This window comes from Mustela nivalis (genome assembly GCF_964662115.1).
Source record: "Mustela nivalis genome assembly, chromosome: 7".
Taxonomy (NCBI): domain Eukaryota; kingdom Metazoa; phylum Chordata; class Mammalia; order Carnivora; family Mustelidae; genus Mustela; species Mustela nivalis.
In genome coordinates this window covers 69,404,792-69,430,273 of record NC_139026.1, presented here as the reverse complement: position 1 = coordinate 69,430,273, position 25,482 = coordinate 69,404,792, and the positions used below count along the sequence as shown (strand labels likewise).

Below are 25,482 nucleotides of genomic sequence, written 5' to 3'. Positions count from 1 at the left end.
GCAAGTTATGTTATTTTTCTTTTATGCTTTTCTTACTAACATAGTTTAAATTTATTGAAGCATAGTGCTATCTAAAAACAAGGAATTTCTTATAAAACAACCTTTTCTGAATGAAATATATAGCTGATTTTAATAAGCTAATAGCTGAATGAAAAATAACATGTGGAAAACTGCAAACTTCCTTTGGTTGCTAAGTCTGAAGATAGGGTTTCATTTATTTCTATAATATCATACTACTTCTGTTTTTAAAACATCTGTAGATCTTTGTGTAAATCAGTAAATGTAAAAATTTTTTAAGTTCATTAATTTTTGAGGTTTTTTTGTAGAAAACCTTTAGACAATCAAACCATATCTACTTGTAGAAGAACCAGCTATCCATCTTTTGATGATCTATAAATTAATGAGTTGAGATTTTAATCAGGAGAGAAGTCCCCTAGCAACTAAATCACATTCGCTCTGAGGTGTTAAGTTTCAGAATATTCAGAACAACTGTTTTGCTATAACCATGACTATTTCTTCTCGTCTTTATTTAACATATATTTTCTCTTTAGAAGTGCACTTATTTCTAAAAAGTTTTAATGAAACACTTAGAACAAACATAAATACGAAACACTTGGGACTACTAGATATATTTTAGATTTTTATGAAAAAATGTGAGGGCACATTGCCACTTTAAGCAGAAATGAAGTAATAAAAATAGTTCTTAGTTTTTTTAAAAAAGCAATATAAATTATTCAGCAGTTGTCTAGAAAAATGATCATCAGGCTGTCAAGTGCTATGTTTAGTTACTGAGTTTCAAAAAAATGTTTTGGTGACATGAGGCTTTTTTCATTGAAGGTAAGAAAAGAATAAAAACTATGTTTATAATATTTCTGTTGGTGAGATGTTTTGGTTTTATTTTCAAGTTTTGAGACAGGTGTTATCCAAAACTCAAGAAAGACTCTTCTGTAAATATATGCAACCATCACACTTAAATATCACATCAAGAACACAATATTTGAAGTTTCAATTGTATTATGTTTAAATAATCAAGATAGTTGTACAGGTTTGTATATAACTACCCCACCAAGCCAAAATCAATTTGCAAGAAAACAGAAACTGAAAAAACCTCAAAATTAAATTTAAAATGCCTCAGAATAGTATGTAAACTAGTGATGCGAGTGGCCTAGGTTTGCACACAGGTACCATTATGTTCTGTCCCGTGGAAGACACTGATAAGCAGTCATGCTACTCTTTCCACCAAGTGCAGAGGGGGCCAGTCAGAATCCTGCTCACCCTAATTGTGCTCCTCACTGTTCCTGACTTATATCGTTTCAATAATGCCATTGTTAAGACAAAACAGTGAAAGCACCGATTGGGACATTGGGACATTGGAGCAAACTTAGAGACTAAATGCATCTTCTTTCAAGAGCATCTTCTGATAAAAAAGAACTTCTATTTGTATACAAAATGCTTTAACTTACATTATTCATTTCGGATATTACTATTGCTCTGAAATAAACATAATTACCCTCATTTTACAGATGATGAACCTGAGGCTGAGCGTGACATACCCAGACACAGGTAATAAATTGCTCTTGAACCCAAGTCCAGTGCTGCTGTATCCCCCCACATCAGACAGCATGCTTCAGTGACATATTATTTCATGTGCTTCTAGACCTCAGAAAAATACGTGGGGAGCTAGTGTCAGATTTGTCACTTTGGGTACTTTAGACTGCAAGCGTCAGAAGACACCAAGTCAAGATGGCTTCGGCAATAAGGAAAATGATTATCTTATAGGACATGAAGACACGAGATAGTGAGCTTCCAGGGTGGTCAACTTCACTTCTCAAAAGCAACATCAAGAACACAGGTTCTTTCATTGTACTGCTTTTGACATCTTCCACGAGTTAGCTTTGTCCCTCCTCTTGTTTTTCAGAGGGGCTAAAGGGCTACAGAGACTCAAAGCATGAAGTCTTTCTACAACATGTAAGTCCCTAGAAACTATTACTTGTGCACCCTCTTTTTTAAGATCAAGGAAGATGTCTTCTAGAAGCATTCTAAGCAAAGTAACCTCCACATTTTAATGGCCATGATTATGTCATACATCCATTCTTACAATAGTACCTGGCCTGGGACAGACTTAAAAATCAGGATTTGGGACGCCTGGGTGGCTCAGTTGTTAAGCAGCTGCCTTCAGCTCAGGTCATGATCCCAGCGTCCTGGGATCGAGTCCCACATTGGGCTCCTTGCTTGGCGGGGAGTCTGCTTCTCCCTCTGCCTCTGCCTGCCATTCTGTCTGCCTGTGTTAGCTCTCTCTCCCCCTCTCTCTCTCTGACAAATAAATTAAAAAATCTTTAAAAAAAAAAATCAGGATTCACATCCCTGGTGCTAGGTGGAGGCTTATCTAAAGCACATGGCCACCTGATACCAGGACCAGTTGGCGTTCTTTTAAAAAGCTCCAAGGTAATCAAAAGGGTGCTACACATTTTTATAGCAATGGTTCTTACCTTAAGCCACTATACCTGGATTTTCTTGCTGGTTCTCCCATTGCTGTTTGAGCTGAAACCTGATCCATTAACATCTTTCCTGGCCTACTGAAAGCAGGAGTACTAAGTACCCCTTAGCCCAACCATGGCCCAGCCACTGTAATCCTACTTTTCTTGCCCTTTGGAGAACCAAAAGTAGGGTTGTATCTCTGGACCTCATACAAACAGAATCGATGTATGGCCCAATGACCAGGGTTTGGTCTGTTTAGTGCTTTTGCCATCCCTCCCAGCCCCTAATCATTGCCTCATTGGTCCATCTCCCCAACTGCTATCATGCCAGCAATAGAGATCCTCATCAATTTATTTCCCCAAGATCCAGGCAGGAGTGGGGTTGCCTAATTATTATTGGCTCAACTGTTTGTCTAACGAGCAGATGGGCTTTGACTAATAGAAATCCAAACATTTCTCAGGCAAGGTGCTCACTACCATGATTTTATCTTGGAATTACCCTACTGTTCATATTAAGACACTCCTGGGGCGCCTGGGTGGCTCAGTGGGTTAAGCCGCTGCCTTCGGCTCAGGTCATGATCTCAGGGTCCTGGGATCGAGTCCCACATCGGGCTCTCTGCTCGGCAGGGAGCCTGCTTCTCTCTCTCTCTCTCTCTCTCTCTCTCTCTGCCTACCTGTGATCTCTCTCTGTCAAATAAATAAATAAAATCTTTTAAAAAAATAAAAAAAAATAAGACACTCTTTATCAAACCCTTAAACAGAGGATGACTTTTTTTTTTTTTTTAAGATTATTTATTTTGAGACAGAAGATGCAGGGTAGGGGGCACAGGTAGGGCAGAGGGAGAGGGAGAATCTCGAGCGACTCCCCACTGAATGCAGAGCCCAATGTGGGGCTCGATCTCACAACCCTGAGATCATGACCTGAGCCGAAACCAAGAGTCGGACGCTTAACTGACTGAGCCACCCAGATACTCCAACACAGGATGACTTTTAAGGCTCTACCAAAGGGCAAAACCCATAACATGAAAGGGAGACTGTCCTTTGCCTTTCTTGACCTTTTGGGTGAGATAAACTTGAACAGAACTTGAAGATCACTCCTGTCCAATTCCATACATATGAGGAGGACTCAAGAGGACCTGGGATACATGCTTGTTTCAAGAGTGTCCCAAACCCACAAAAGTAAAAATCACTTCAGCTTTTGACACTTATAACACACACACAAACATCATCTCTAAGGGGAAAATAACATTAAACAGTAACTCCATATATAAAGAGATGTCTACACAGCCATTCGCTCAGGCTTGTCCTATGATCCTTTCTGTATTTTTCTCAGAATTTCAGTTTGTGGCTACTTCTGACCTCTAGCTAGCAGAAATACCCAGCCTACCCCCACAACAACCTAGGCTTAGGAAACTTGATTTTTGGCAAGTTGAAGCAGTATTTTCTAAAGTACTTAAAATGTCTCAAAATTAACTAGCTGGTTTGAAGTAGGGACTGAGAACTAACTCAGAAGCTCTAGGAGTGAGTCTGAAATTCTGTACATTATCATGAACATCCAACTTGGGGAACGGCAGAGTTGAGCAGAAAAAGACACTGGCTGGGGACGTCTGGGTGTCTCAGTTGGTTAAGCCACTGCCTTTGGCTCAGGTCATGATCCCGGGGTCCTGGGATCGAGTCCCGCATCGGGCTCCTTGCTCGGCAGGGAGCCTGCTTCTCTCCCTGCCTCTGCCTGCTCTGCCTGCCTCTGCCTGCTTGTGTGTTCTCTCTCTCTCTCTGGCAAATAAACAATAAACAAACTTAAAAAAAAAGACACTGGCTGGACTTTTCCCAAACGAAATAATACCCACCCCATTAACTGCTGTGAGAACATCTATATAAAGTGACGGGGGCACAGCAGGTGAAGTACAAGTCCATGCTTACAGCAACGCCTGGCACACGGTAGGCACTCTATAAATACGTGTGAACAAATGAATTAAATAACTGCATTTTTTTGGTGGGCAGCGCTACTTTCCATCTAAAGCTGATCTCAAAATGTTCTCATTTTTAATAAAAACACAATTCCAAAAGCATTGAAAAGGGACGTAGCTTTACTAAAGTTGTTATTTTCCAGGGAAATAATGTAAGAGGGTTTGCATTACCCAGTGAAGTTCCCTTAATACCCTTTTAAAAGATCTTTCTCAAATTTCCACTTCCTGTGGCAGCTGCCACCACCTCTTTCCTCTCTCTCATGAGTATACGCTCCTGCACTTACCTTCTCTGCATTCTCCACTCCTTCATAAGCCAAGCTCAAGCTGATCTTCCCCATACCAGACGCCTACGACAGGTCCGTCTACTCTAAACACATTTGGCCTTTCTGTTTCTCCCAGCTGTGCTCCCACTCATCAATCTGCTTAGCAAAAACAAGAATCAAGTCCCCAGTATGGACCCTCCATAGAATGCTGGCGGTGGAGGTAAAAGGAAAGTGGCAGGGAAGAAAAGGTAGTTTTAAATATAAATAATTTAGTTATTTTCTCCAGCCAGGAGCTCACTGAGGGGTGGTTTTGTTTGTTTGTTTTTTTTTTTTTTAAATGCATCATTGGAAACAGTATCTTCAAATCTTCTACTTTAACAGTATCATTCTGAAGTAGGTGGATTCCCCCTCCCCCACCAACTAAAATATCCAAGTGGTCTTAAGGAACCCTCAAACCAAATTACATTGTTACAATCTCAGCAGGAGGTTGACAAGTATAGGAATTTATAGTTTTGAGGCAGTGGATATTGATTCCAGTACTGTTCTTGCCTAAGTACTTGTCAGTAAAGCAAAAATTAGTAAACTAAGATCACCCTGGGATTAGCCATGATTCTTGAAGAGCAACACTGTCCCTAGGCCTTTGGTGAGAAAAGGGTATTGAGCAGAAGGAAATAGATTATGTGTTCTGCAAGTTATGTTTCAAATCACTTGTTACATTTTGCCCAAGGAGAAAATGTTAGAAAATCACTGCCTGTAAATGAGAGATTACCTTCCTATCCATCTCTCAGGATACTGGTTTATCCTACTAGGCATAATATAACTACTCTTAAAAAAAAAAAAAAAAAAAAAAGTCCTAGAGTGGAAAGCTCCAGAGCATAAAGAAAAAGTAGCAAGTAAGATTTAAACTTGAACATTAAGGGGGAGTGCATGTTAAGCTATGAAAGTGACTTGCCCCAAGAGAACCCTGTGGCCTCTTCTCCTTGAGCATTACTTCCTCCTATCATATTTAGGTACTGGATTCCTTTTCTTTGGCTTTTAGGCTTGAGTGGAAGTGAATCATCATTTCTAAGAAATGAGGACTGCAGTGATTCACCAGAAAGCTTATTGGATACCGTAGTATGAACGCCTAAGAAGATCTGGTTTTTACAGTCTGGCTTCTCCCACCCACTAAGTGATCCTGGCCCCAGTGCTCATCTCTGAGCCCCTATAGCGTCTTAAACTAGACACATAGTGTGTACTCTGCATTTTAACCATGGTACTGCTTCACCAGAAAGGTGACATTTAATACATGCCGAGGTCTTAGAATGCCTCCTCACTTGGTAAACCATCCCCAAACGGTGCACATTTACCTGGAAAGCCAGGTTTGGACATATTCAAGGAAACCTACCCCCGATTAAAGACTAGTTGCCAGGCTGTCTGTGGAATTTTTATTTTTGAGCTGCCGCTGGAGTTGGTGTTGGTGGATTTCAGGTAGAGCTCCAAGTCAAAGCTGGGATCGAGAGGTGTCAAGAATATTGTTGAAAAGGGAAGTGCCTTGATGTGCATTACTGAGGGCAGCCACAGTTCTCAGCACCTCCTTCCACCTCCAGCTGGTAAAATTGCCATCCCCACTTCAGAGGGCAGCAGTTTCCCCCTGGACATGCTTATCTCTGCCCAGGAACTCTGTTCCAATCCCCTTGCCCAGGTTTGGCCCGAAATAGCCCTCGGAACACATGGGTAGCTAGTTTAAGACGCTATAACGAAGAGTCACGGTAGGAAAATTAATAGATTTAGGCGAGCTGATGCAAAGATGTAGTGTTCTCTCTGCTGTTCCTTTCCTCCACTACCTTCGTCTACTGGCCAAACTGCAAGCAAGGAACGGGGCTAGGGACCAGTGGGCGGAAAGAGAAGCCGCTTATTCCGCAGGGGGTGGTGGTGGTGGTGGTGGTGGTGGTGGTGGTGGTGGTGGTGGTGGTGTGTGTGTGTGTGTGTGTGTGTGTGTGTGTGTAATGATCCCCAAAGGATGTTGCTTCTCGATTTACCCAACGGTTGCAGGAGCCAAAACAGCTTCCTCAGTGACCCCCTCTCTGTCACTTCGCACCCCTGACTCTGCAGCGAAGCCGTTCCCTCGCCCTTCCGTGGACCCGCGAAGTTTCTCTTCCAGCTCCTCCCTTGCAACATCTCCATTCATCCTTTACCTTTCCCCTCAAGGGAAACAACTCCAACCCACGGAACACCTACACAACGAATCCTTAAAGGGATGTGGAAACCTGTTTTAAAAGCCGCTTTCCGGAAAGCCTCAAGGTGCTGCCTTGCCCGCCGTTCCCCGCGGTGCCTCCAGCCGCAGGGGTCGGGGGCGGGGCCGCCGTGACTCCGCCCCGCGCCGGGTGCCTTTCTCCGGCTGGGAGCCCCGCGGCAGGCCAGTCCCAGGCCGCTGGCTCTGCGGTCCCGGGCGGCCGGGCTGCGAGTCGGCGCCGGCTGCGCGCCCAGGGGCCGCGGGGGTGACCGTCGAGACGCGCGGCCCAGCTCCCCCGGCGCCCGCGTTCCCGCTCCCGGGCCGGCGCAGGGCGGGCCCGGAGCTCTCGATGCCTCCAGCCCCGGGGCTGCAGAGCGGGCCGGGTGGCTCCTGCGATGGCGGCGGAACAGGAGGCTGCGGCTAGAGGTGAGGCTGCGGGCTGGAGGCTCCAGGTGGGGAGCGGGGCCGCGCGCGCGGGAGCACCCCGGGCCGGGCTTGGGGCGAGCGGCCCGCGAGGCGGGCACAGCGTGCGGAGGGCTCTCCTCCCCCCACCCCGCACAGCCTCCGATTGGCTCCCTGACCGAGGTCGTCGCCGGGGGGCACAGGTGCTGCGCGGCGCCACGCGGTCCTGCCGGGGAGAGGGAGGCGGGGAGTCCCCGGGCTCGCAGCCGGCTTTCCTGTGGCCCGCAGCCTCATTTCTTGGCCCCGGCTGGACCTTTTGGCGAAGGTGAGCTGGCGAGGGACCAGCCCCCTTGAAACGGCGAGCAGCCCCCTCGGCCGACCCCTGGGATCCCACTTCGTCGTCTGCGGGGTCTGTTTTGTGGACTTCTTAGATTTCCTCTTCTGTGTGAAGCAGTTGTCATCAGCCATGGAAGGAACCCGGGTTCTGCCAGCGGTAGCCTCCGTACTGGAAATACTCAAGTCTCCGTAACCCGTTTTCCAAACGGCCGGGTCGTGGGGCGGGCAGGCGGGCGCGGGAGCGCGTGGACGCAGGTCCGCCGCACCTCTCACTCGAAAACCCCAGATTGCACCGCAACAGCCTTCCGTGGGCGAGAGGAGGCTCTCGTCGTTTACCGTTACTGTTTTAGGAAAGCCATCAGGGGGATGTTTTATATTTTAGTGGACTTTTTGTGAATTGAGTCGGAAGCGTTGCTTGGTCTTGTTCCTCTCTCGAGCAAAAACACTGGCGACATTCTGTTGTCTATTCCAGGGGACTAGTCGCAATTATGGGGCGGTTATAAAATATCTGTTAAGTCAAAAGGGGGGCAGGAAAAAAAGAAATAATTGAAGGAAGACGACGAATTTCAGGAAAGCTATTGATTAAATCCGCGCTTGCCTTTTGGAATAGGATGAGGAGTTTTGATTCTCTGAAATACAGCAATGAGAAGAGGTGCTTTTGAAAATCTAATACAGTTATGGGAACTTGGATCGGGAGAGATTTCCATATTTCATCATTTGAATATACGCACGTTTCTGGATGATAGAAAGATGTGAATAGGCTCTGTTTTGCAAAGAGAGGGCAGTATGTATGGTGTTAAACTCGTAAGTGTTGCTGGGGTTATTTACCTTAGCCTTAGTTTCTTCATCTGTAAAGTGGGGATAATTATAGTATCTGTCTTATAGGATTGTTAGGATTAAACGAGATATAAATGCATTTAAGTACAAATAAAGTGCATAGTCCACTACTGGAGAAATCGCAAATGCTCTATAAACATTAGCTTAATACAGTTATTAACTTGCAGCTCCCACTTGCTTTGTGAATTTAACGAGGCTTGTCTGGTTCATTAAAATGTTATCCCACACAAGTCAAAAATTGGCCAAACTCAAAGAATGTTTGGACTCTACTGAAAAACGAGAAACATGAGGGACATTTGAGTGGCTCAGTCGGTTAAGCTGCTGCCTTCTGCTCAGGTCATGATTCCAGGGTCCTGGGATCCAGCCTTGCCTCCTGCTCCCTGCTCAGTGGGAGGTCTGCTTCTCCCTGTCCCTCTGCCTGCCACTCTGCCTGTCTGTGGTCTCTCTATGTCAAATAAGTAAAATCTTGATAAAAAGAGAAATATGGAAATGGACCGACTCATTCAGAGTGACTTTCACCATGTAAGCCTTATGGACTTTAAGGTTTTCAAACAAATCGTTTATTGCTATTTAGCTGACTACCACATGTGAAGTTGGGAATGATTAAAATGAATCCTTCTTAGATAAAAGTAGCAAAGTTTCAGTGGGGCCTGGGAGGGCCAGCATTTCTTGAGGTCCTATTACGTACCAAGCATTTCATAAGGGATATCATCCTTAGTGTCACAGAAGCCCTGTGATGTAGGTGGTGGTAGGCTGGCCAACAGTTACAAAGCAGGAGTGAAAAATTGCAGTGGAAAATCTGTGGCTACTGGCCTTGCTGATTTCCTTCCTTTCCTGTCTCACTAGGTGGCGCTAAGGAGCAACACGCACACCTTCAGACACCCCCTTTACCTAAAGGGTGAAAAAATATATATGGTTACAAGTTCCCCTATCCCCAGTGGGAAAAACACAACAAAACAGGTCTCTATATCAGAATCTATGGCCATGTTTTCCTTACACAAAATCCCTGAAGATTTCTTTTCCCTAGGCTGTTTGACATTAAGACCCTGGTAATAAAATACAAATCTAAAAGTGGTGGTGGGGAGAACCTACCCCCACCCACCTCATGGTGGTTACACAGCTGAAAATAACTTCAGGGCTGATTGTGAGAATAGCGATCGAAATCAGCTGGTGCCTCACGTAATTGCCCGCTCAATTTTTTGACAGGCTTATGGTAAACACTAAGATTGAGCAAGCTGCCAAGTGACTGGGTATCCTCCCGGCAAATGATTCCAGAATCCTTGGAATCAGGGAAAGGCTGTCTTGCAGGAGCAGTGCATTCTCGGGACTGACTGCCAGAGATGGTTTGGGTCTTGGCATTTGGGGGGCTGTTTTCTCCCCTTCCCTTTCCTTCCTGTAGCGTGTTTCCACCTGCGAGGTTCTCAGACCACTCTTTCTGAGGTGTAGCTCTGCAACTATAGTGGCTTAAATTCACTTTTGTGACTCAGAAGTAAAAAAATCATGTGCCAATCAACTTTACATAAGCTACTGCTCCTGGCCGGGATCCTTAGGCAAAGTCTCAGCCTGAGATGCATTACTCAACATAAACCAGGACGGACTGAAACTGCTGCTCACGGGTTTGGGAAGGCAGTGGGGGCTTGGGAAGGGGAGGGAGAGGGAAGAGGGAGACGAGGGGCGGAGTGAAGAACGAAGAGGGGAGAGAGAGTAAAAGAGCAAGATGGAAGGAAGGTGGAAAGTGAGGGAAAGAGATGGGGAGATGCGGAAGGGGTTAAAGGGAAGGGGAAGGAAAAAGAGAGAAGGGCAAGGCAAGGGGTTGGTGGGGGAAGAAGAGTGAGTGGGGGAAGGGGAAAGCAGCTGGATGGAGGTGGGAGAAGAGAGGGAGCGGAGGGACTGCCAGCCCATTAAAGTTTAAGTAATTTAATGTTTACAATATATAGGGAGTGGCACGTGGGTGGCACAGTTGGTCAAGTGTCTGACTCTTGATTCTGGCTCAGGTCCTGATCTCCGGGACCCAACACTGAGCTCCGTATAGGGCTCCATGCTCAGGGGCGAGTCCGTTTGAGATTCTCTCTCTTTCTCTCTCAAAATAAATTAAATTAAATATATAGGGGAAGCCAAAATATGAGTATAGTGAGTATAGTAAGCACCTTTCACTTGACCTTTTTCCTTGTGGTAAGACTCCCTAGTTCTAAAAAGCATGACTTCTTTCTGTGTTGTCAACATTGATTATCGCATCCTTTTGAAATTTTTCCCTTTACATAATGCTCAGGAAATCATCAATAAGGTAGTAACACTTCATCCTAGTAGCCCCGATTTCAGTTGTCCCGTTGAGTTGAAGACCTCCGGTTTCCCACCATGGCAGCTGAGTGATGCAGGTGCCTGGAATCTGGGTCATGAGTCAGCATCAGGACGGTCAGAATGCTGGGAAGAGGGAGAGGGAGAGAGAGAATCTTAAGCAGGCTCCATACCCCAGCATTCCTGGGGACTCAGTGACCAGGTGCCGTGTAGGAGATGAGACATCTGCCTGCTCTGTGAGACAGTGATTTCCTGTCCTGGTTTCCTTGGGTCTGCTCCCTGGAGTGGCTTCTCCCACCCCAAATCTCAGCCCTTCTGTACCCCACCTGCCTCACCCAGTGCCTCCCTCCTTCCCTGTGGCAGGAGGCTGTGAGAACTTAGAAGCTACAATTTAAACTCTCATTGGTGCTGGGACTACAGGTGGAAGATGTTCTCTGCAGTAGCTTGTAGTAGTTTGGGATATTTACCAACAATTTATGGAGCACTTAACTATGCCCCCCCACCCCCATTTTCTGCTCTTATGTGAAGTCTATTTACTTGTCCCTCACACATACTATCTAAATCATAACACTTAGGCTATAATATCTTCTCACCCCCATTTTTAAATTTAAAATATTTTAAGGGGCACCCGTGTGGCTCAGTCAGTTAAGCATCCTACTCTAGATTTCAGCTCAGGTCATCATCTCAGGGTTGTGAGGTCCAGCCCTGTTTGGGGTCCTGCCCTGGGTATGGAGCCTGCTTAAGATTCTCTCTCTCCCTCTCCCTCTTCCCATCTCCCAGCCCAGTTTTAAAAAAAATTTCTTAAAATATTTAAATCAGTCCAGTTTTATAATATTAAAACTCTTATTTGAAAATATCTACATGGGGGTGCCTGGGTGGCTCAGTGGGTTAAGCTTCTGCCTTCAGCTCAGATCATGATCCCAGGGTCCTGGGATCGAGTCCTTTGTCAGGCTCTCTGCTCAGCAGGGAGCCTGTTTCCCCCTCTCTCTTTCTGTTTCTCTGCCTACTTTTTATCTCTGCCTGTCTAATAAATAAATAAATAAATAATATCTTAAAAAATATTTAAATGTTGTTTAGCATGATAGGAAATTTGTCATTTATTCAAGTACGTTATTGGCATTTTGTTTCTCTAGTCTTTAATCTTGTGGTTTAAACTTCTAAATAATATCTTTACTGAGAGATAAAATCAAAAGCTGGAGGAGAAGGAAATGTGGAGAGAATTATTTTTCCAGTCAACATGATTTGCATTACAGGATATTTATTATTGAAGGTCAAGATTATTGCCATAAAATAGTAATTGCCAATGCATTCAAAATGTTTTACTTATAAAGAAAATTTTTTGCTTATAATATTTATTTTTTAAGTAGATAAGAAATTATACTTTACCGTATGTTCCAAATGTATCATAGGGAATATGGAAAATCATCCACTGGCTTTCTCTTCCCAAACATCTCCATTTTGTCTCCCTTGTATGTCCTATAGTCTGTTATGTGAGGGAATCTGCCTTTCCCCATATGTTTGAAACTTTGCTACCTTCAGGCGTTGCTCCGGCTTTTGGCTACTCCTGCAATCCTCCTGCCCTCCCTCCAGATAAGCTGTAGAAGTCTTCTGTAGTCTAGAAGGCTGAGCTCAGGTGTCACTGTATGTTTACTTGCCTGTGTAGGGAAATGATCATGAGCTTTAGAATCAGGCCACTGGGGATGTGATCGCCAGTTTCATTATTTATAGCTATGTGACCTTGGCCAAATTATTTAAACTGCTCTGAACCCCAATTTCCTTGTCCTTAAAATGGTAGTAAAAAATGGAGGCTTATATGGGAATTAGATGATTACAAACTGTTTAGTGAAATCTGATACACAGTAGGTGAATTTTCCCTTCTTTTCATGAAGCCTTCCCAGAACCTCTCCTTCCCCAACAGAAATGCTTCTTCCCTTCTATTTTCACTGTGTGTGTGTGTGTATGTGTGTGTGTGTGTGTGTGTGTGCACACTTGGCCCTCTTGTCACAAGTCATTTAGGTAGGTTTCTTAGCTCTATCCCCATCGTAGGAGAGCAGAGTTCTTACCCATCTTTACAATCTTCAAGTCCTTGTACCTATGAATGCCTAATGAAGATTTGTTGATTTTATTTTTTATATTTTTAAAGATTTTTATTTATTTATATGACACAGAAAGACACAGAGAGGGAACACAAGCAGGGGGAGTGGGAGATGGAGAAGCAGGCTTCCCACTGAGCAGGGGGCCCAATGCAGGGCTCCATGCCAGGACCCTGGGATCATGACCTGAGCCAAAGGCAGGGCCCCAGTTGATTTTAAATCAACAGTTGGTCTAAGGTATGAACAAGTCTGGTTCACTCATAAACTATCCATTAAATACATGCTACTCTACTAAGCAAGCAGAGATGGAGAAATGGAAAAAGCCAGAAAAAAGATGCAGGAGTTTATAAATAGGTCAAAAGTAGTCAAAATATGTGTAAGACAAGATAGAACCTAGTAAGATCTATAGTTTAACTGTTAGGAGTGAGCCTCCCCACCCAAAGCTGGGAGAAATTCTGTCTAGTTTGGGGAGCAGGGACTCACTTGCAGAGAAGGTGTCAACTTTAGTATCGATACATAGAGAGCTCTAGGGGAGGCAGTGAAGAAGAGGGTCTTTGAGGACGGAGCACAGACATGGGTATGGAAAATCATCAGTGACATGCTTGGAAGAACTGCTGGTAGTTTTGTTTGTTTGTTTTTTGGCTTGTTTGTTTGTTTGTTTTTTGCATTGGATAGGAAAAGTGGGAAAGGAATCGACCAGTGAAGTTGTGCTGTGAGTGTTGTGGGTTTCCCTGCCATGCCTGCGGTGCAGCACAGACTGTGGACCCAGAAAGCCCTATACAAGCAATGATTTGCCTCCCCTCCAGAAGGAAAGATCCATGCATCTTCTTTTTGGCCCCTGGTCAGCAACAGAGCTTCTGTGTCACCTCCAAAGAAGAACTGTGGCACATTTCTAATCAGATTTGAAAAAAAATAAAAATAAAAAAATAAAGTCAGGTCCCTGGGTGGCTCAGTGGGTTAAAGCCTCTGCCTTCGGCTCAGGTCATGATCCCAGCATCCTGGGGTCAAGCCCCGCATCAGGCTCTCTGCTCAGCACTCCCCGCACCCCGCCTGCCTCTCTGCCTACTTGTGATCTCTGTCTGTCCAATAAATAAATAAAATCTTAAAAAAAAAAAAAAAAACAAAACCAAACAAAACAAAAGACAGAGGTCTGGGTTCCTGCCAGGTTTGTGGCTCTTAGGTCTTAGCCTTTACTCCAAATCCTTCTGGACTACTTCTTTTTCTCTTTCATCTTTCCTTCCTTGAAAAAGGAGCTGCTTCTGTCTTTAGATCCATTTTTACATTCATCTGAAAAGCATCATAAGTTTGGTTTCATTTGTTCTCATTACAACCTGCTGGGAAGGAGGTCTCCGGGCTTCTGATACCCTTTCCTGCATTGTTCCACTGTCCCCATCGCTAATACACCCTCAGGATGGACGTGTGCTCCAGGCACGCTCTTAGACCCTTCCCGTGCCATTCCGTGGGACCACGCCGAAAGACACCCTCAGCCTGGACTTCCAATATAATCACTTAGTGAAGGTTTGTGAACCAAAAAAGAATACTCATGGAAACACCCATGTGTGATAACCTCAGAAGGTGTTCTTATTTTGATTCAGGTACAGTGCGGACGACCTCGGGTTTAGAAGATACTTAGAAGCAGAGCTCTAGGGGTGCCTGGGTGGCTCCATCGGTTTGGTGTCTGCCTTCTGCTCAGGTCATGATCCTGGGGTCCTGGGATCAAGACTCCCATTGGGCTTTCTGCTCTGCGGGGAGCCTGTTTCTCCCTCAAACTTTCTCTCTTTCTCTCTCTCTCCCTCTCTCTCATATGAATAAATAAATAAAATCTTTAAAAAATGTATTTAAAAAAAAGCATAAGTTCTAGATACATTAGAGTACCTCTTCACCATTTTTCCTAGGAGAGGAGAATATAGAAAGAATGGACTCGGATAGTTGAGCTAGGATAGTCCCAGAGCCATGTGTATTTTACAGAAATACAGATTTTAAAAGATCAATGTGCAGTAGATAGAATTGAAATTGAACCCTTTATAAAGTAGATCTTGATATTTAAATGAATACATAATTGTGAAGATTAATACTTGTTCTGACAAAGATGTAGAGAAAAGGGTGAAATGTGGAACACCGTTTCCAGCTCTGCATGTGTTTCTTCCCAGCTCCCTGGTTGGAGGATCAGATGTCCTGAGTTATGAGGTGGCCCAGATGGGCTGTGTTTGCACTGCCCGGGAGACCAACAATCTTGCTTTTAGTAGGCCATCTCTTCTGTAAGATTTATCCAGACAACCACACTGACCTAGAAAAAAAGAGACCAAACCCAATTTTCCATGCATCCTGCTGCTAGTGGCTTCTTAGGACAGTTCTCCTTTTCCTTAGTTTTCAGCCTGAGTTCAACTAGCCCTTTTGGCTCATCAGTTTCTTTCAGCAAGAATCATAACTACCTCTGGGACTTGTGTTTGGTTGTAGCAAAGCCGCCTGGACTTGGCCGGGGGTGGGGGTGCTGTTCAAGTTCATACTTCAAACTGTAGAAGGCACTGAGGACAAATCATGTATCAAGAGGTTTTAAAATAACTGTTTATTAGCAGACACTTAACTTTTAACACAGATTTTAAAAAAATAAATAAATATAGTACTTTTTTTTAAAATAAATGTACAGAATGTATTTTCTCATGATTTTCTTTTCTCCAGCTGACTTTAAGAATACAGTATATAACTATAACATACAGAATCTGTGTTAATCAGGTATGTAGATTATGGTTAAGCCTTCCCAGTCAACAGTAGGGTGTTAGTAGTTATATTGTGGAGTCACAAGTTGTACATGGATTTTTGACTGTGTAGGTGGCCAAGCCCCTAATCAGTGTGTTGTTCAAGGGTCAGCTGTAGTGTTTTCATTTTCTGGGCAAATACCCAGAAGTGGAATTAATAGATTTATGGTATTTTTCTTTTTCTTTTTTGAGAAACCTGCATACTGTTTTCCCTCATGGCTGAGCCAGATTTACATTCCCCCAAATACTGTACAAGGTTCCCTTTTCTCTGCATCTTCACCAGTGCCTCTCATTTCTTGTCTTTTTGATACTAGCCATTCCCACTGGTGTGAAGGTGATATTTCATTATGGTTTTAGTTGGCACTTCCCTAGTGATTAGTGAACACCTTTTCACGTGTGTTAGCCATCTGTATGTCTTCTCTGGAAAAATGTCCGTTTGGGTCCTCTACCCCATGTTAAAAATCCGATTATTTGTTTTGTTGGTGTTGAGTTGTAGAAGTTCTTTATAAATTTGGGTATTAACCTGTCCTTGGATATATCATTTGCAAATACCTTCTTTTGTTCAGGAGGCTGTCCTTCATTTTGTTGTTGTTATTTTCTGTGTTAAAGCTTTTTATTTTATTTTATTTTTTATTTTTAAAAAGATTTTATTTTTTATTTATTTGACAGACAGAGATCACAAGTAGGCAGAGAGGCAGGCAGAGAGAGGAGGAAGCAGGCTCCCTGCTGAGCAGAGAGCCCGATGTGGGGCTCGATCCCAGGACCCTGGGATCATGACCTGAGCCTAAGGCAGAGGCTTTAACCCCCTGAGCCACCCAGGTGCCCCAAAGCTTTTTATTTTTTTAAATGTTTTTAAAAGATTTTATTTATTTATTTGGCAGACAGAGATCACAAGTAGGCAGAGAGGTACATGGTGGGGGGTGGGGTAAGCAGGCTGCCCGCTGAGCAGAGAGCCCGATGCGGGGCTCGATTCCAGAACCCTGAGACCATGACCTGAGCTGAAGACAGAGGCTTAACCCACTGAGCCACCCAGGTGCCCCTAGTTTTGCTTTTCTTTCTAAAGATTCCTTTGGTTATTCAGGATCTTTTGTGGTTCTACCCAAATTTTAGCATTATTTGGTCTAGTTCTGTGAGAAATGCTGTTGGTATTTTGATAGGGATTGCATTGAATCTGTAGATTGCCTTGGGTAATATAGACATTTTAACAACATTAATTTTTCCAATCCAGGAGCATGGTGTATCTTTCTATTTATTTGTGCCCTCTTTAGTTTCTTTCATCAATGTTTTATAAGTTTTCAAAGTATAGGTCTTTCATACCCCTGGTTAAATTTATTCCTAGGTATTTTTAAAATTAATTAATTAATTTAGATGTAGTGATAAATGTGATTGTTCTCTTAATTTCTCTTTCAGCTAGTTTGTTGTTAGGGTATAAAAATGCACCAGATTTCTATGTATTAATTTTGTATCCTGCAACTTTACTAACTTTGTTAGTTCTAATAGTTTACTGGTAGTTTTTAGGGCTTCCTAAATGTAGAATCATGTCATCTGCAAACAATGACAGTTTATTTCTTTCTTACCTGTTTGGATGTTTTTTATTCCTTTTCTTTGACTGCTGTGGCTAAGACTTCCAGTACTGTGTGGAATAAAAAGTGGTGAGAGTGGACATCCTTGTGTTAGTCTCTTTCTTAGAGAATAAGCCATTAGCTTTTCACCATTAAGTATGATATTAACTGTGGGTTTGCCATATGAGGACTTTATTATATTGAGGTATGTTCCTCCCATAAGGAGGAACCCTTTTTTGAGGGTTTTTTTTTTTTGATGGTTTTTTTCCCTCATCAATTATGTTGGATTTTGTCAAATGTTTTTTCTACATCCATTGCAATGTTCATATAGTTTTTATTCTTAATTGTTAGTGTAGTATATCATATTGATTGATTTGTAGATATTGAACCATCCTTGCATCCCTGAAATAAATCCCACTTGATCATGATGAGTGATCCTTTTAATGTATTCTTAAATTTGGTTTGCTAATATTTTGTTGGGAATTTTTACATCTATGTTCATCAGAGATATCAGTCTGTAGTTTTCTTTTTTTATAGTGTCTTTTTCTAGTTTTGGTATCAAGGTATGGCTGGCCTTGTAGAATGAATTTAGAAGCATTCCTTCTTTAATTTTTTTTTTAAAGATTTATTTATTTATTTATTTCACAGACAGAGGTCACAAGTAGGCAGAGAGGCAGGCAGAGAGAGAGGAGGAAGCAGGCTCCCTGCTGAGCAGAGAACCTGATGCGGGGCTTGATCCCAGTACCCTGGGATCATGACCTGAGCCTAAGGCAGAGGCTTTAACCCACTGAGCCACCAGGGTGCCCTTCCTTCTTTAATTTTTTAGATCAGTTTGAGACAGGAATTTTTTGAAGATTTTATGTATTTATTTTATTTCATTAGAGAGAGAAGAGCATGAACAGGGGGAGGGGCAGGGGAAGAGAGAGAGGGAATCTCAAGAAGATGCTGTGCTGAGGGCTCGATCTAATGACACTGAGATCATGACCTGAGCCAAAACCAAGAGTCAGGCTTAACCACCAGCTGAGCCATCCAGATGCCCCTCTCTTTTTAAAATTTTGGTAGAATTCACCTATGAAGAATTTGGATCCTGGACTTTTGGGTCTTAGGTTTTGTTTTGTTTTGTTTTTGATTACTGATTCCTTTTCATTACTACTAATTGATCTGTTCAAATTTTCTCTTTCTTCCTGATTCAGTTTTGCATGATTTTATGTGTTAGGAATTTATTCATTTCTTTTAGTTGTCTGATTTGTTGGCATATCATTTTTCATGGTAGTCTCATAATTATGTTTCAGTGGGGTTAGTTGTTACCTCTCCTCTTTCTTTTCTAATTTTGAGTCCTCTCTTTTTTTCTTGATGAGTCTGGCTAATGGTTATCACTTTTCAAACAACAAACTCTTGGTTTCATTGATCTTTTCTATTGTTGTTGTTGGATTTTGTTTTTTTTCAGTCCCTATTTCATATTTTCTGCTCTGATCTTTATTGTTTTCTTCCTTCTACTATTTTGGGCTTTGTTTGTTCTTCTTTTTTCTAGTTCCTGTAGGAGTAAAGTTAGATTGTTTCTTTGAGTTTTTTCTTGTTTCTTGAAGTAGGCCTATATTGCTCCTTTTTCTCCACATCCTTGCCAACACTCATTATTTCTTGTATTTTTTATTTTTGCCATTCTGACAGGTGGGAGATGATAACCTCATGGTTTTTTTTTTTTTTCTAAAGATTTTGTTTATTTATTTGACAGAGAGAGATCACAAGTAGGCAGAGAGGCAGGCAGAGAGAGAAGAGGAAGCAGGCTCCCTGCTCAGCAGAGAGCCCAATGCAGGGCTTGATCCCAGGACACTGAGATCATGACCTGAGCTGAAGGCAGAGGCTCTAACTCACTGAGACACCCTAGTGCCCTGTCATTATGGTTTTGATTTTCATTTCTCTGTTTATTAGTGATGTCGAGTATCTTTTCATCTATCTTTTGATCATCTGTATGTCTTCTTTGGAAAAATACCTATCCAGGTCCTCTGCCCACTTTTAATCAGATTGTTTGCTTTTTGGTATTCAGTTTTATAAATTCTTTATAATTTTTGATATTAACCCCCATTGGATATATCATTTGCAAATATCTTTTCCCATTCAGCAAGCTGTCTTTTAGTTTTGTTGATTATTTTTGCTGTGAAGAAGCTTTTTATTTTCATGTAGTCCTGATAACTTGTTTTTGCCTTTGTTTCCTTTGCCTTAGGAGATGTGTAGAAAAATGTTGCTATAGCCAATTTCAAGAAATTACTGTCTGTGTTCTTTGTTAGGACTTTTATGGTTTCAGGTGTCATGTTCAGCTTTTTAATATATTTTGAGTTTATTCTTTTTTATGGGGGTAGTAAGTGGTCAAATCTTTTTCTTTTACATGTAGCTGTCCAGTTTTCCCAGTACCATTTATTGAAAAGACTTTCTTTTCCCCATCTGGTATTCTTGGCCCCTCTATTATAGATTAATTGGCCTTATAAGTGTCAGTTTATATCTGGGATCTCTGTTCTGATCTATTGATCTATGTGTTTGTTTTTGTGTCAGTACCATACTGTTTTGATTTCTACAGTATACCTTGAAATCTAGAATTGTGATATCTCCAGCTTCATTATTCTTTCTTAGGATTGCTTTGGCTATTTGGGTCTTCCATGTTTCCATATAAATTTTAGTACTATTTGTTCTAGTTTTGTGAAAGATGCTGTTGGTATTTTGATAGAGATTGAATTGAATCTAGATTTCTTTGAGTACTATGGATATTTTGACAATATTTTTCCAATCCATGAGCATGGAATATCTTTCCATTTATTCCCATTATCTTCACCTGTGTTTCTTTCCTCCGTGATTTATAGTTGAGTACAGGTCTTTCATCTCCTTGGTTAAGTTTATTCCTCAGTGTATTTTTCTTCCTTGGTGCAATTTTAAGTGGGTTTTTTTTTTTAAATTTCAATTCTGTAACTTTGTTTACTGTATAAAAATGTTACCAATTTTTGGGTATTAATTTTGTATCCTGCAACTTTACTGAATTTGTTTATTTCTTCCTGTAGTATTTTGGTGGAGTCCTTAGGATTTTCTTTGTATAGTATCATGTTGTCTGCAAATGGTTTACATTTGGTTGGTTTACCTTCTTCCTTACCAGTATAGGTGCTTTTTATTCCTTTTTCTTGTCCAATTGCTGTGGTTAGGACTTTCAGAACTATGATGAATAAAAGTGATGAGAATAGACATCCTTGGCTTGTTCCTGACCTTAGGGTGAAATCTCTCAGTTTTTTACCATTGAATATGATGTTACTTGTGGGTTTGTCATTTATGGCTTTTTTCATGTTGAAGTATGAAACCCCATTTAAAAAAAAAGAAGATTTTATTTATTTATTTGAAAGAGATCACAAGCAGGCAGAGAGGCAGGCAGAGAGAGGGGGGAAGCAGGCACCCTGCTGAGCAGAGAGCCTGATGTGGGGCTCAATCTCAGGACCCTGAGATTATGACCTGAGCCAAAGGCAGAGGCTTAACCCATTGAGCCACCCAGGTGCCCTATGAAACCCCATTTTGTTTGGAGTTTTTATCATGAATGGTGTTGAATCTTGTCAAATGCTTTTTCTGAATCTGTTGAGATAATGATATGGTTTTTATCCCTTGTTTTGTTGATGGGGTGTATTATGTTGATTGATTTCTGAATATTAAACCATCCTTGCATCCTAAGAATAAATCCTACCTGATTGTGGTGAATGATTTTTTAAATGTACTGTTGAATGTAGCTTGCTAATATTTTATAGAGAATTTTTGCAATGATGTTCATCAGAGATATTTGCCTGAGTTTTCTTTTCTCTGATGTGTTTGTCTGGTTTTGGTATTGGGGTAATGCTGACCTTGTATAGTATTTGGAAGCTTTCTTCCTCTTCTATTTCTTGGGATGGTTTGAAGAGAATAAGTCTTAACTCTTCTTTAAATGTCTGGTAGAATTCACCTGTCAAGCCGTCTGGTCCTGGACTTTTATTTTTTTGGTGGTTTTGGTTACCAATTCAATTTCATTACTTGTTTAGATTTTCAGTTTCTTTCTGGTTCAGTTTTGGAAGATTGTATGTTTCTAGGAAAATTCCTAGAAAAATTCCTAGAGTAGAAATTCTATTTCTTTTACATTGTTTAGTTTGTTGACGTGTAATTTTTCATATTCTCTTATAATCCTTTGCATTTCTATGGTGTTAATTATTACTTCTCCTTTCTTGTTTCTGATTTTATTTACTTAAGTCCTTTCCTTTTTTTTTTTTCTTGATGAGTCTCTTTTCAGAGAACCAGTTCTTGATTTCAGTGGCTTTTTTTCTTACTTCTCTTTTTTTAGCCTCTCCCTCATTTGTTTCTGCTCTGACCTTAATTTCTTCTACTCTGCTCTAATTTCTTTTATTCTGTTCTGACCTTCATTTCTTCTACTCACCTTGGGCTTTGTTTGTTCTCCCCCCGCCCCCAGCCCTTTAAGTATAAGGTTAGATTGTTTATTTGAGTTTTTTCTTGTTTGTTTCTTCTTTTGTATGTAACTGTCCAGCTTTCCCAACACTATTTGTTGAAGAGACTTTCTTTTTCCCATTGAATATTCTTTTCTCCTTTGTCAAAGATAAACTGACAATATAATCATGAGTTTATTTCTGGGGTCTCTGTTCTGTCCTGTTGATCTATTTTTGTGCCAATACCATACTGTTTTGATTACTACAGCTTTGTATAACCCTTTTTTTTTTTTAAGATTTTATTTATTTGACAGACAGAGATCACAACTAGGCAGAGAGGGAGAGAGGAGGAAGCAGGCTGGCCGCCGAGCAGAGAGCCCAATGCAGGGCTCAATCCCAGGACCCTGAGATCATAACCTGAGCTGAAAGCAGAAGTTTTAACCCACTGAGCCACCCAGGCGCCCCTGGAGCTACCCTTTTAAACCATTGCTTTTTACAGAAAGAATAAAGGAAAAATTATAATGAAAGAAAAATATAAAACAAGAGAAAGAGAAATAGAAAAGAGTGGAAAAAAAAAATGGCCACAAATAAAAGCAAGAAAAAATTTTTAAAAAGAAAAAAAATTAAAATTACAAAACAAAAGCAAACAAAAGAAACACAAACCCATGGCTCATTCTGTTCTCCAGCACCACAGGGCAGCTGGTGCAAGCTTATGGCTCGTGGGCTCCCTGACATTGCAAGCTCACCCTAAGCTGGACCGTGCTCAGTGTGGGTTTTTAAGGTGGAAGGGGAGAAAATGTTTCTATAGTTTCTTGGCACTTTTAAACTGGTTTTTTTCTCTTGTGCCTCAGCATAACTGGGGCTGCTGTGGGCTTGCAGATCCTGGGCTTCCTGAGGTCACAGGCTCCCTGTGATAACTGGAGCCTTGGTCTGCACTTGTAGGACGGAAGAGAAAGAATATTCCCACAGTTCTTCTGCTCTTTTAAACTGCTGCTTCCTTTTTTTTTTTTTTTTTTTTTTTTGCTGTGTTCCAGTACCAGTGGGCTGGTGTGGTCTTGCTGATCCTTGGTTTCCTGAGGTCACAAGCTCCCTGTGATGATCTGACCCACCGGTCATGGCGTTGTGACCCGCTAATTATGGCATCTGAACCTGCGCTTTATGATGTCTGGATCCTGCTCTTGTTTGAGCTTTTAAGGTCAAGGCGGACAGTGTTCGCCCAGCTCCCCAGCCCTTTTAAACCTGACTTCTCTTTCTGTGCCCCGGCATGACTCTGGTGTGGCCTTGTGGACTCCAGCTCATTCAACTCACAAGCTCAGTAAGATTACCAGACTCCCCCATTTTGGTATCCGGATCCTGCTCTGGTCTAGGTTTTTAAGGTGGGGTGGAAATAGAAAATCTGCCCTTCTGCGGCTCACTAATCTAGAGAAGGTTTCACAGCTCCTCTGTCTACGGGAGGAGGTAAGCTCGGGATCCTCATTCTACCATCTTCCTTAAACTGCAACATTGTGTCTTTTATAGGTTCTGTGTGGCATCATGCCTGATTAGTATTAAGCATGTTTTCTTAGCATGTTTTAGTATTAAGTCAATGTTTTCTGCTGACTCATAAACTGCAAGAATTGTGTTTTCCCATGTATAACAATGATGTGGGTGTAGACCATCCAAATCTAAGTACAATTTTGTGCTTTTTTGGAAAAACATGCTGATGTTCAAAATGCTAAACCCTGTGTTCTTTTTATGCACAAGGACCAATCTGGTCTGGAACAAGTTAGGGAACTTCCCTGTTTTGATGTGGAACTGAAATTCTGATGAACCTCTGTTTCTTGCTTTTGCTGATACCTGGATTAGGTTATAATGCCTATGATGCTGGCCTTGGTGCACCTGGGTGGCTCAGTCAGTTAAGCGACTACCTTCAGCTCAGGTCATGACCCTGTAGTCCCAGGATCGAGTCCTGCATCAGGCTCCTTGCTCAGCAGGGAGTCTTCTTCTCCCTCTGAGCCTATCCCCTCTTGTGCTCTCTCTCTCCCTCTCTCATTCTTTCTTTCAAATAAATATGTAAAATCTTAAAAAGAAACAAATGAAAGAAATACTGGCCTTTTCCGGAATGGTCATAGTCAGGGAAGCATTCTTCAGTGCTTAGACACCCTGATTCTATTCTGCATCAGAACTGAGTGGTTTTCCATGACTCCAATTTCCTCATAGTCATAATGGGTGTTTCTCCTACCCCTTGGCACCATTTCAAAAGCTTAGCATAGTCTGGTCTCCAGAGCTCTAAGCTTCTACCCTCTCCTTCAGTGCCTGCCAGACATTTGGATGTGTTGTCATTTCTGTGAAGTGCTGATGTCCAAATCGGAACTTCTTCTGTTGGGAGGGAATGTGAAATTGTGACCTACTTTTGGCTTTGCAAGGCTCTGAACTCTTTTACTTAATTACTGTGTGATCTTTGACATGTATATCAGTTTGGGTTCAACCGGAAGGACAGAACTAGTAGGAGATGTGTATATTAAGAGGTTTATTGCAAGGAATTGGCTTCTGTAACTGCGAGGGCAGGCTGGGCAAGACAGGACTCCACAAGCCAGGCTGTGAGGAAAGGCCGGCTTGAACTCTCAGAGTCTGAAGCAGCTGTCCTGCGGCGGAGTGTCTCTGTCTTCAGAGAAGCCTTAGCTCTGTTTTTAAGGCCTTTTAACTGATTAAATCCGGCCCACCCAGATTATCTAAAATAATCTCCCTTATTAAGGTCAACTGATTATGGCCTTTGGACTTGAATCACATCTACTAAACACCTTTCTGGCAGCACTTGGTGTGCTGTAACTGTAACTGAGGGCTGTAGCTCAGCCAAACAGACACAGCAAAAAGACCATCACAGCAAGTTACTTCACTTCTCTAAGCCTCTTTCCTCATGTGGTAAACCACCACCGTAGGGTTGCTGTGAGGATTGTATAAGATAAGGTAGGTAAAGGGTATAAGTGCCTTGCACATAAGGACTCAGGAGAAGATCATTCTAGTTCTTGTGCTAGGGGTGGTGTGTTTATGTGTGGGGGTAGGGGGTGACAGTGGTCGTGTCTGTGGTGTCACCTACAGAAGTGCCCCAGTCTCAGTTTCTGTCACTTCCCTGATCATTCTGCTTCATGGCAGTTGTTGGCTTCCCGACCAGTATTCTTCCCAAAATTTCTTCTCCTCCATCTTTATTTTTTTCCCTCAAGGCTGTAATGGAGGCTTAAAGTAGCTCACTGCTGTTCATCTCTGAAAAAAACTGTCTTCACTGAAATCCAGACACACTACATTCATAGCTTTCCTCAAGGTACCCATGAATACTACAGCTCCCTTCCCCAGAAAGTCCCCACCTCCTGCTAAAAGCTGGTGGAATAGAGGACTGCCTTCTCCAGTGGCACCAGTATTCATTCTAGTATATTTTATTATTTTTAAAAATGTCTGCAGTAATTGAGAGTGGACATGCATGAGAACTCTTTCTTTGTGAGAGGCTGTTGTATATAAGTTCTGCTTCTTTTTCTTTCATTTAAACTGCAGTATAACATGTGACTAATTCCACACTCTTGAGTCTCACTTTTCCTCTGCTGTCTGGTGAGTTACTTGGACAAGATGATTTGCTTTGTTCCTTTGGCATTAAGAAAACCAGTTATCTTTTTAAGATGTTCTCCAAAAATTTTATAGTGATTTTTATCACTAAAAGCAGTTTTTTTGTTTGTTTGTTTTTCCTGGATCAAAACAGATCTGTAACAGGCAATATTTCAATACAGTTGAGTCAAATAATCCATAAAAATTTACCTGGGAAAACCTTTCATTTCTCCACTCCGTCAAGAAGAAACAATGTGTAGGGGCACCTGG

The 25,482-nt window shown here is 42.1% G+C and overlaps 1 protein-coding gene across 2 annotated transcripts in view; it reads left to right on the top strand.

Moving 5' to 3' along the window:
- The first annotated feature begins 7,088 nt into the window (after window positions 1-7,088).
- Window positions 7,089-25,482, top strand: part of BMAL2 (basic helix-loop-helix ARNT like 2) — a 107,277-nt gene continuing 88,883 nt past the window's right edge. Inside the window, exon 1 of one of the 2 annotated variants that reach the window (XM_082738514.1) lies at window positions 7,089-7,348. In XM_082738514.1, coding sequence (XP_082594640.1) covers window positions 7,318-7,348 — 31 coding nt within the window. In that variant the 5' untranslated portion in view covers window positions 7,089-7,317. The remainder of the gene's footprint in view (window positions 7,349-25,482) is intronic. The other variant, XM_082738515.1, reaches the window with a different exon arrangement.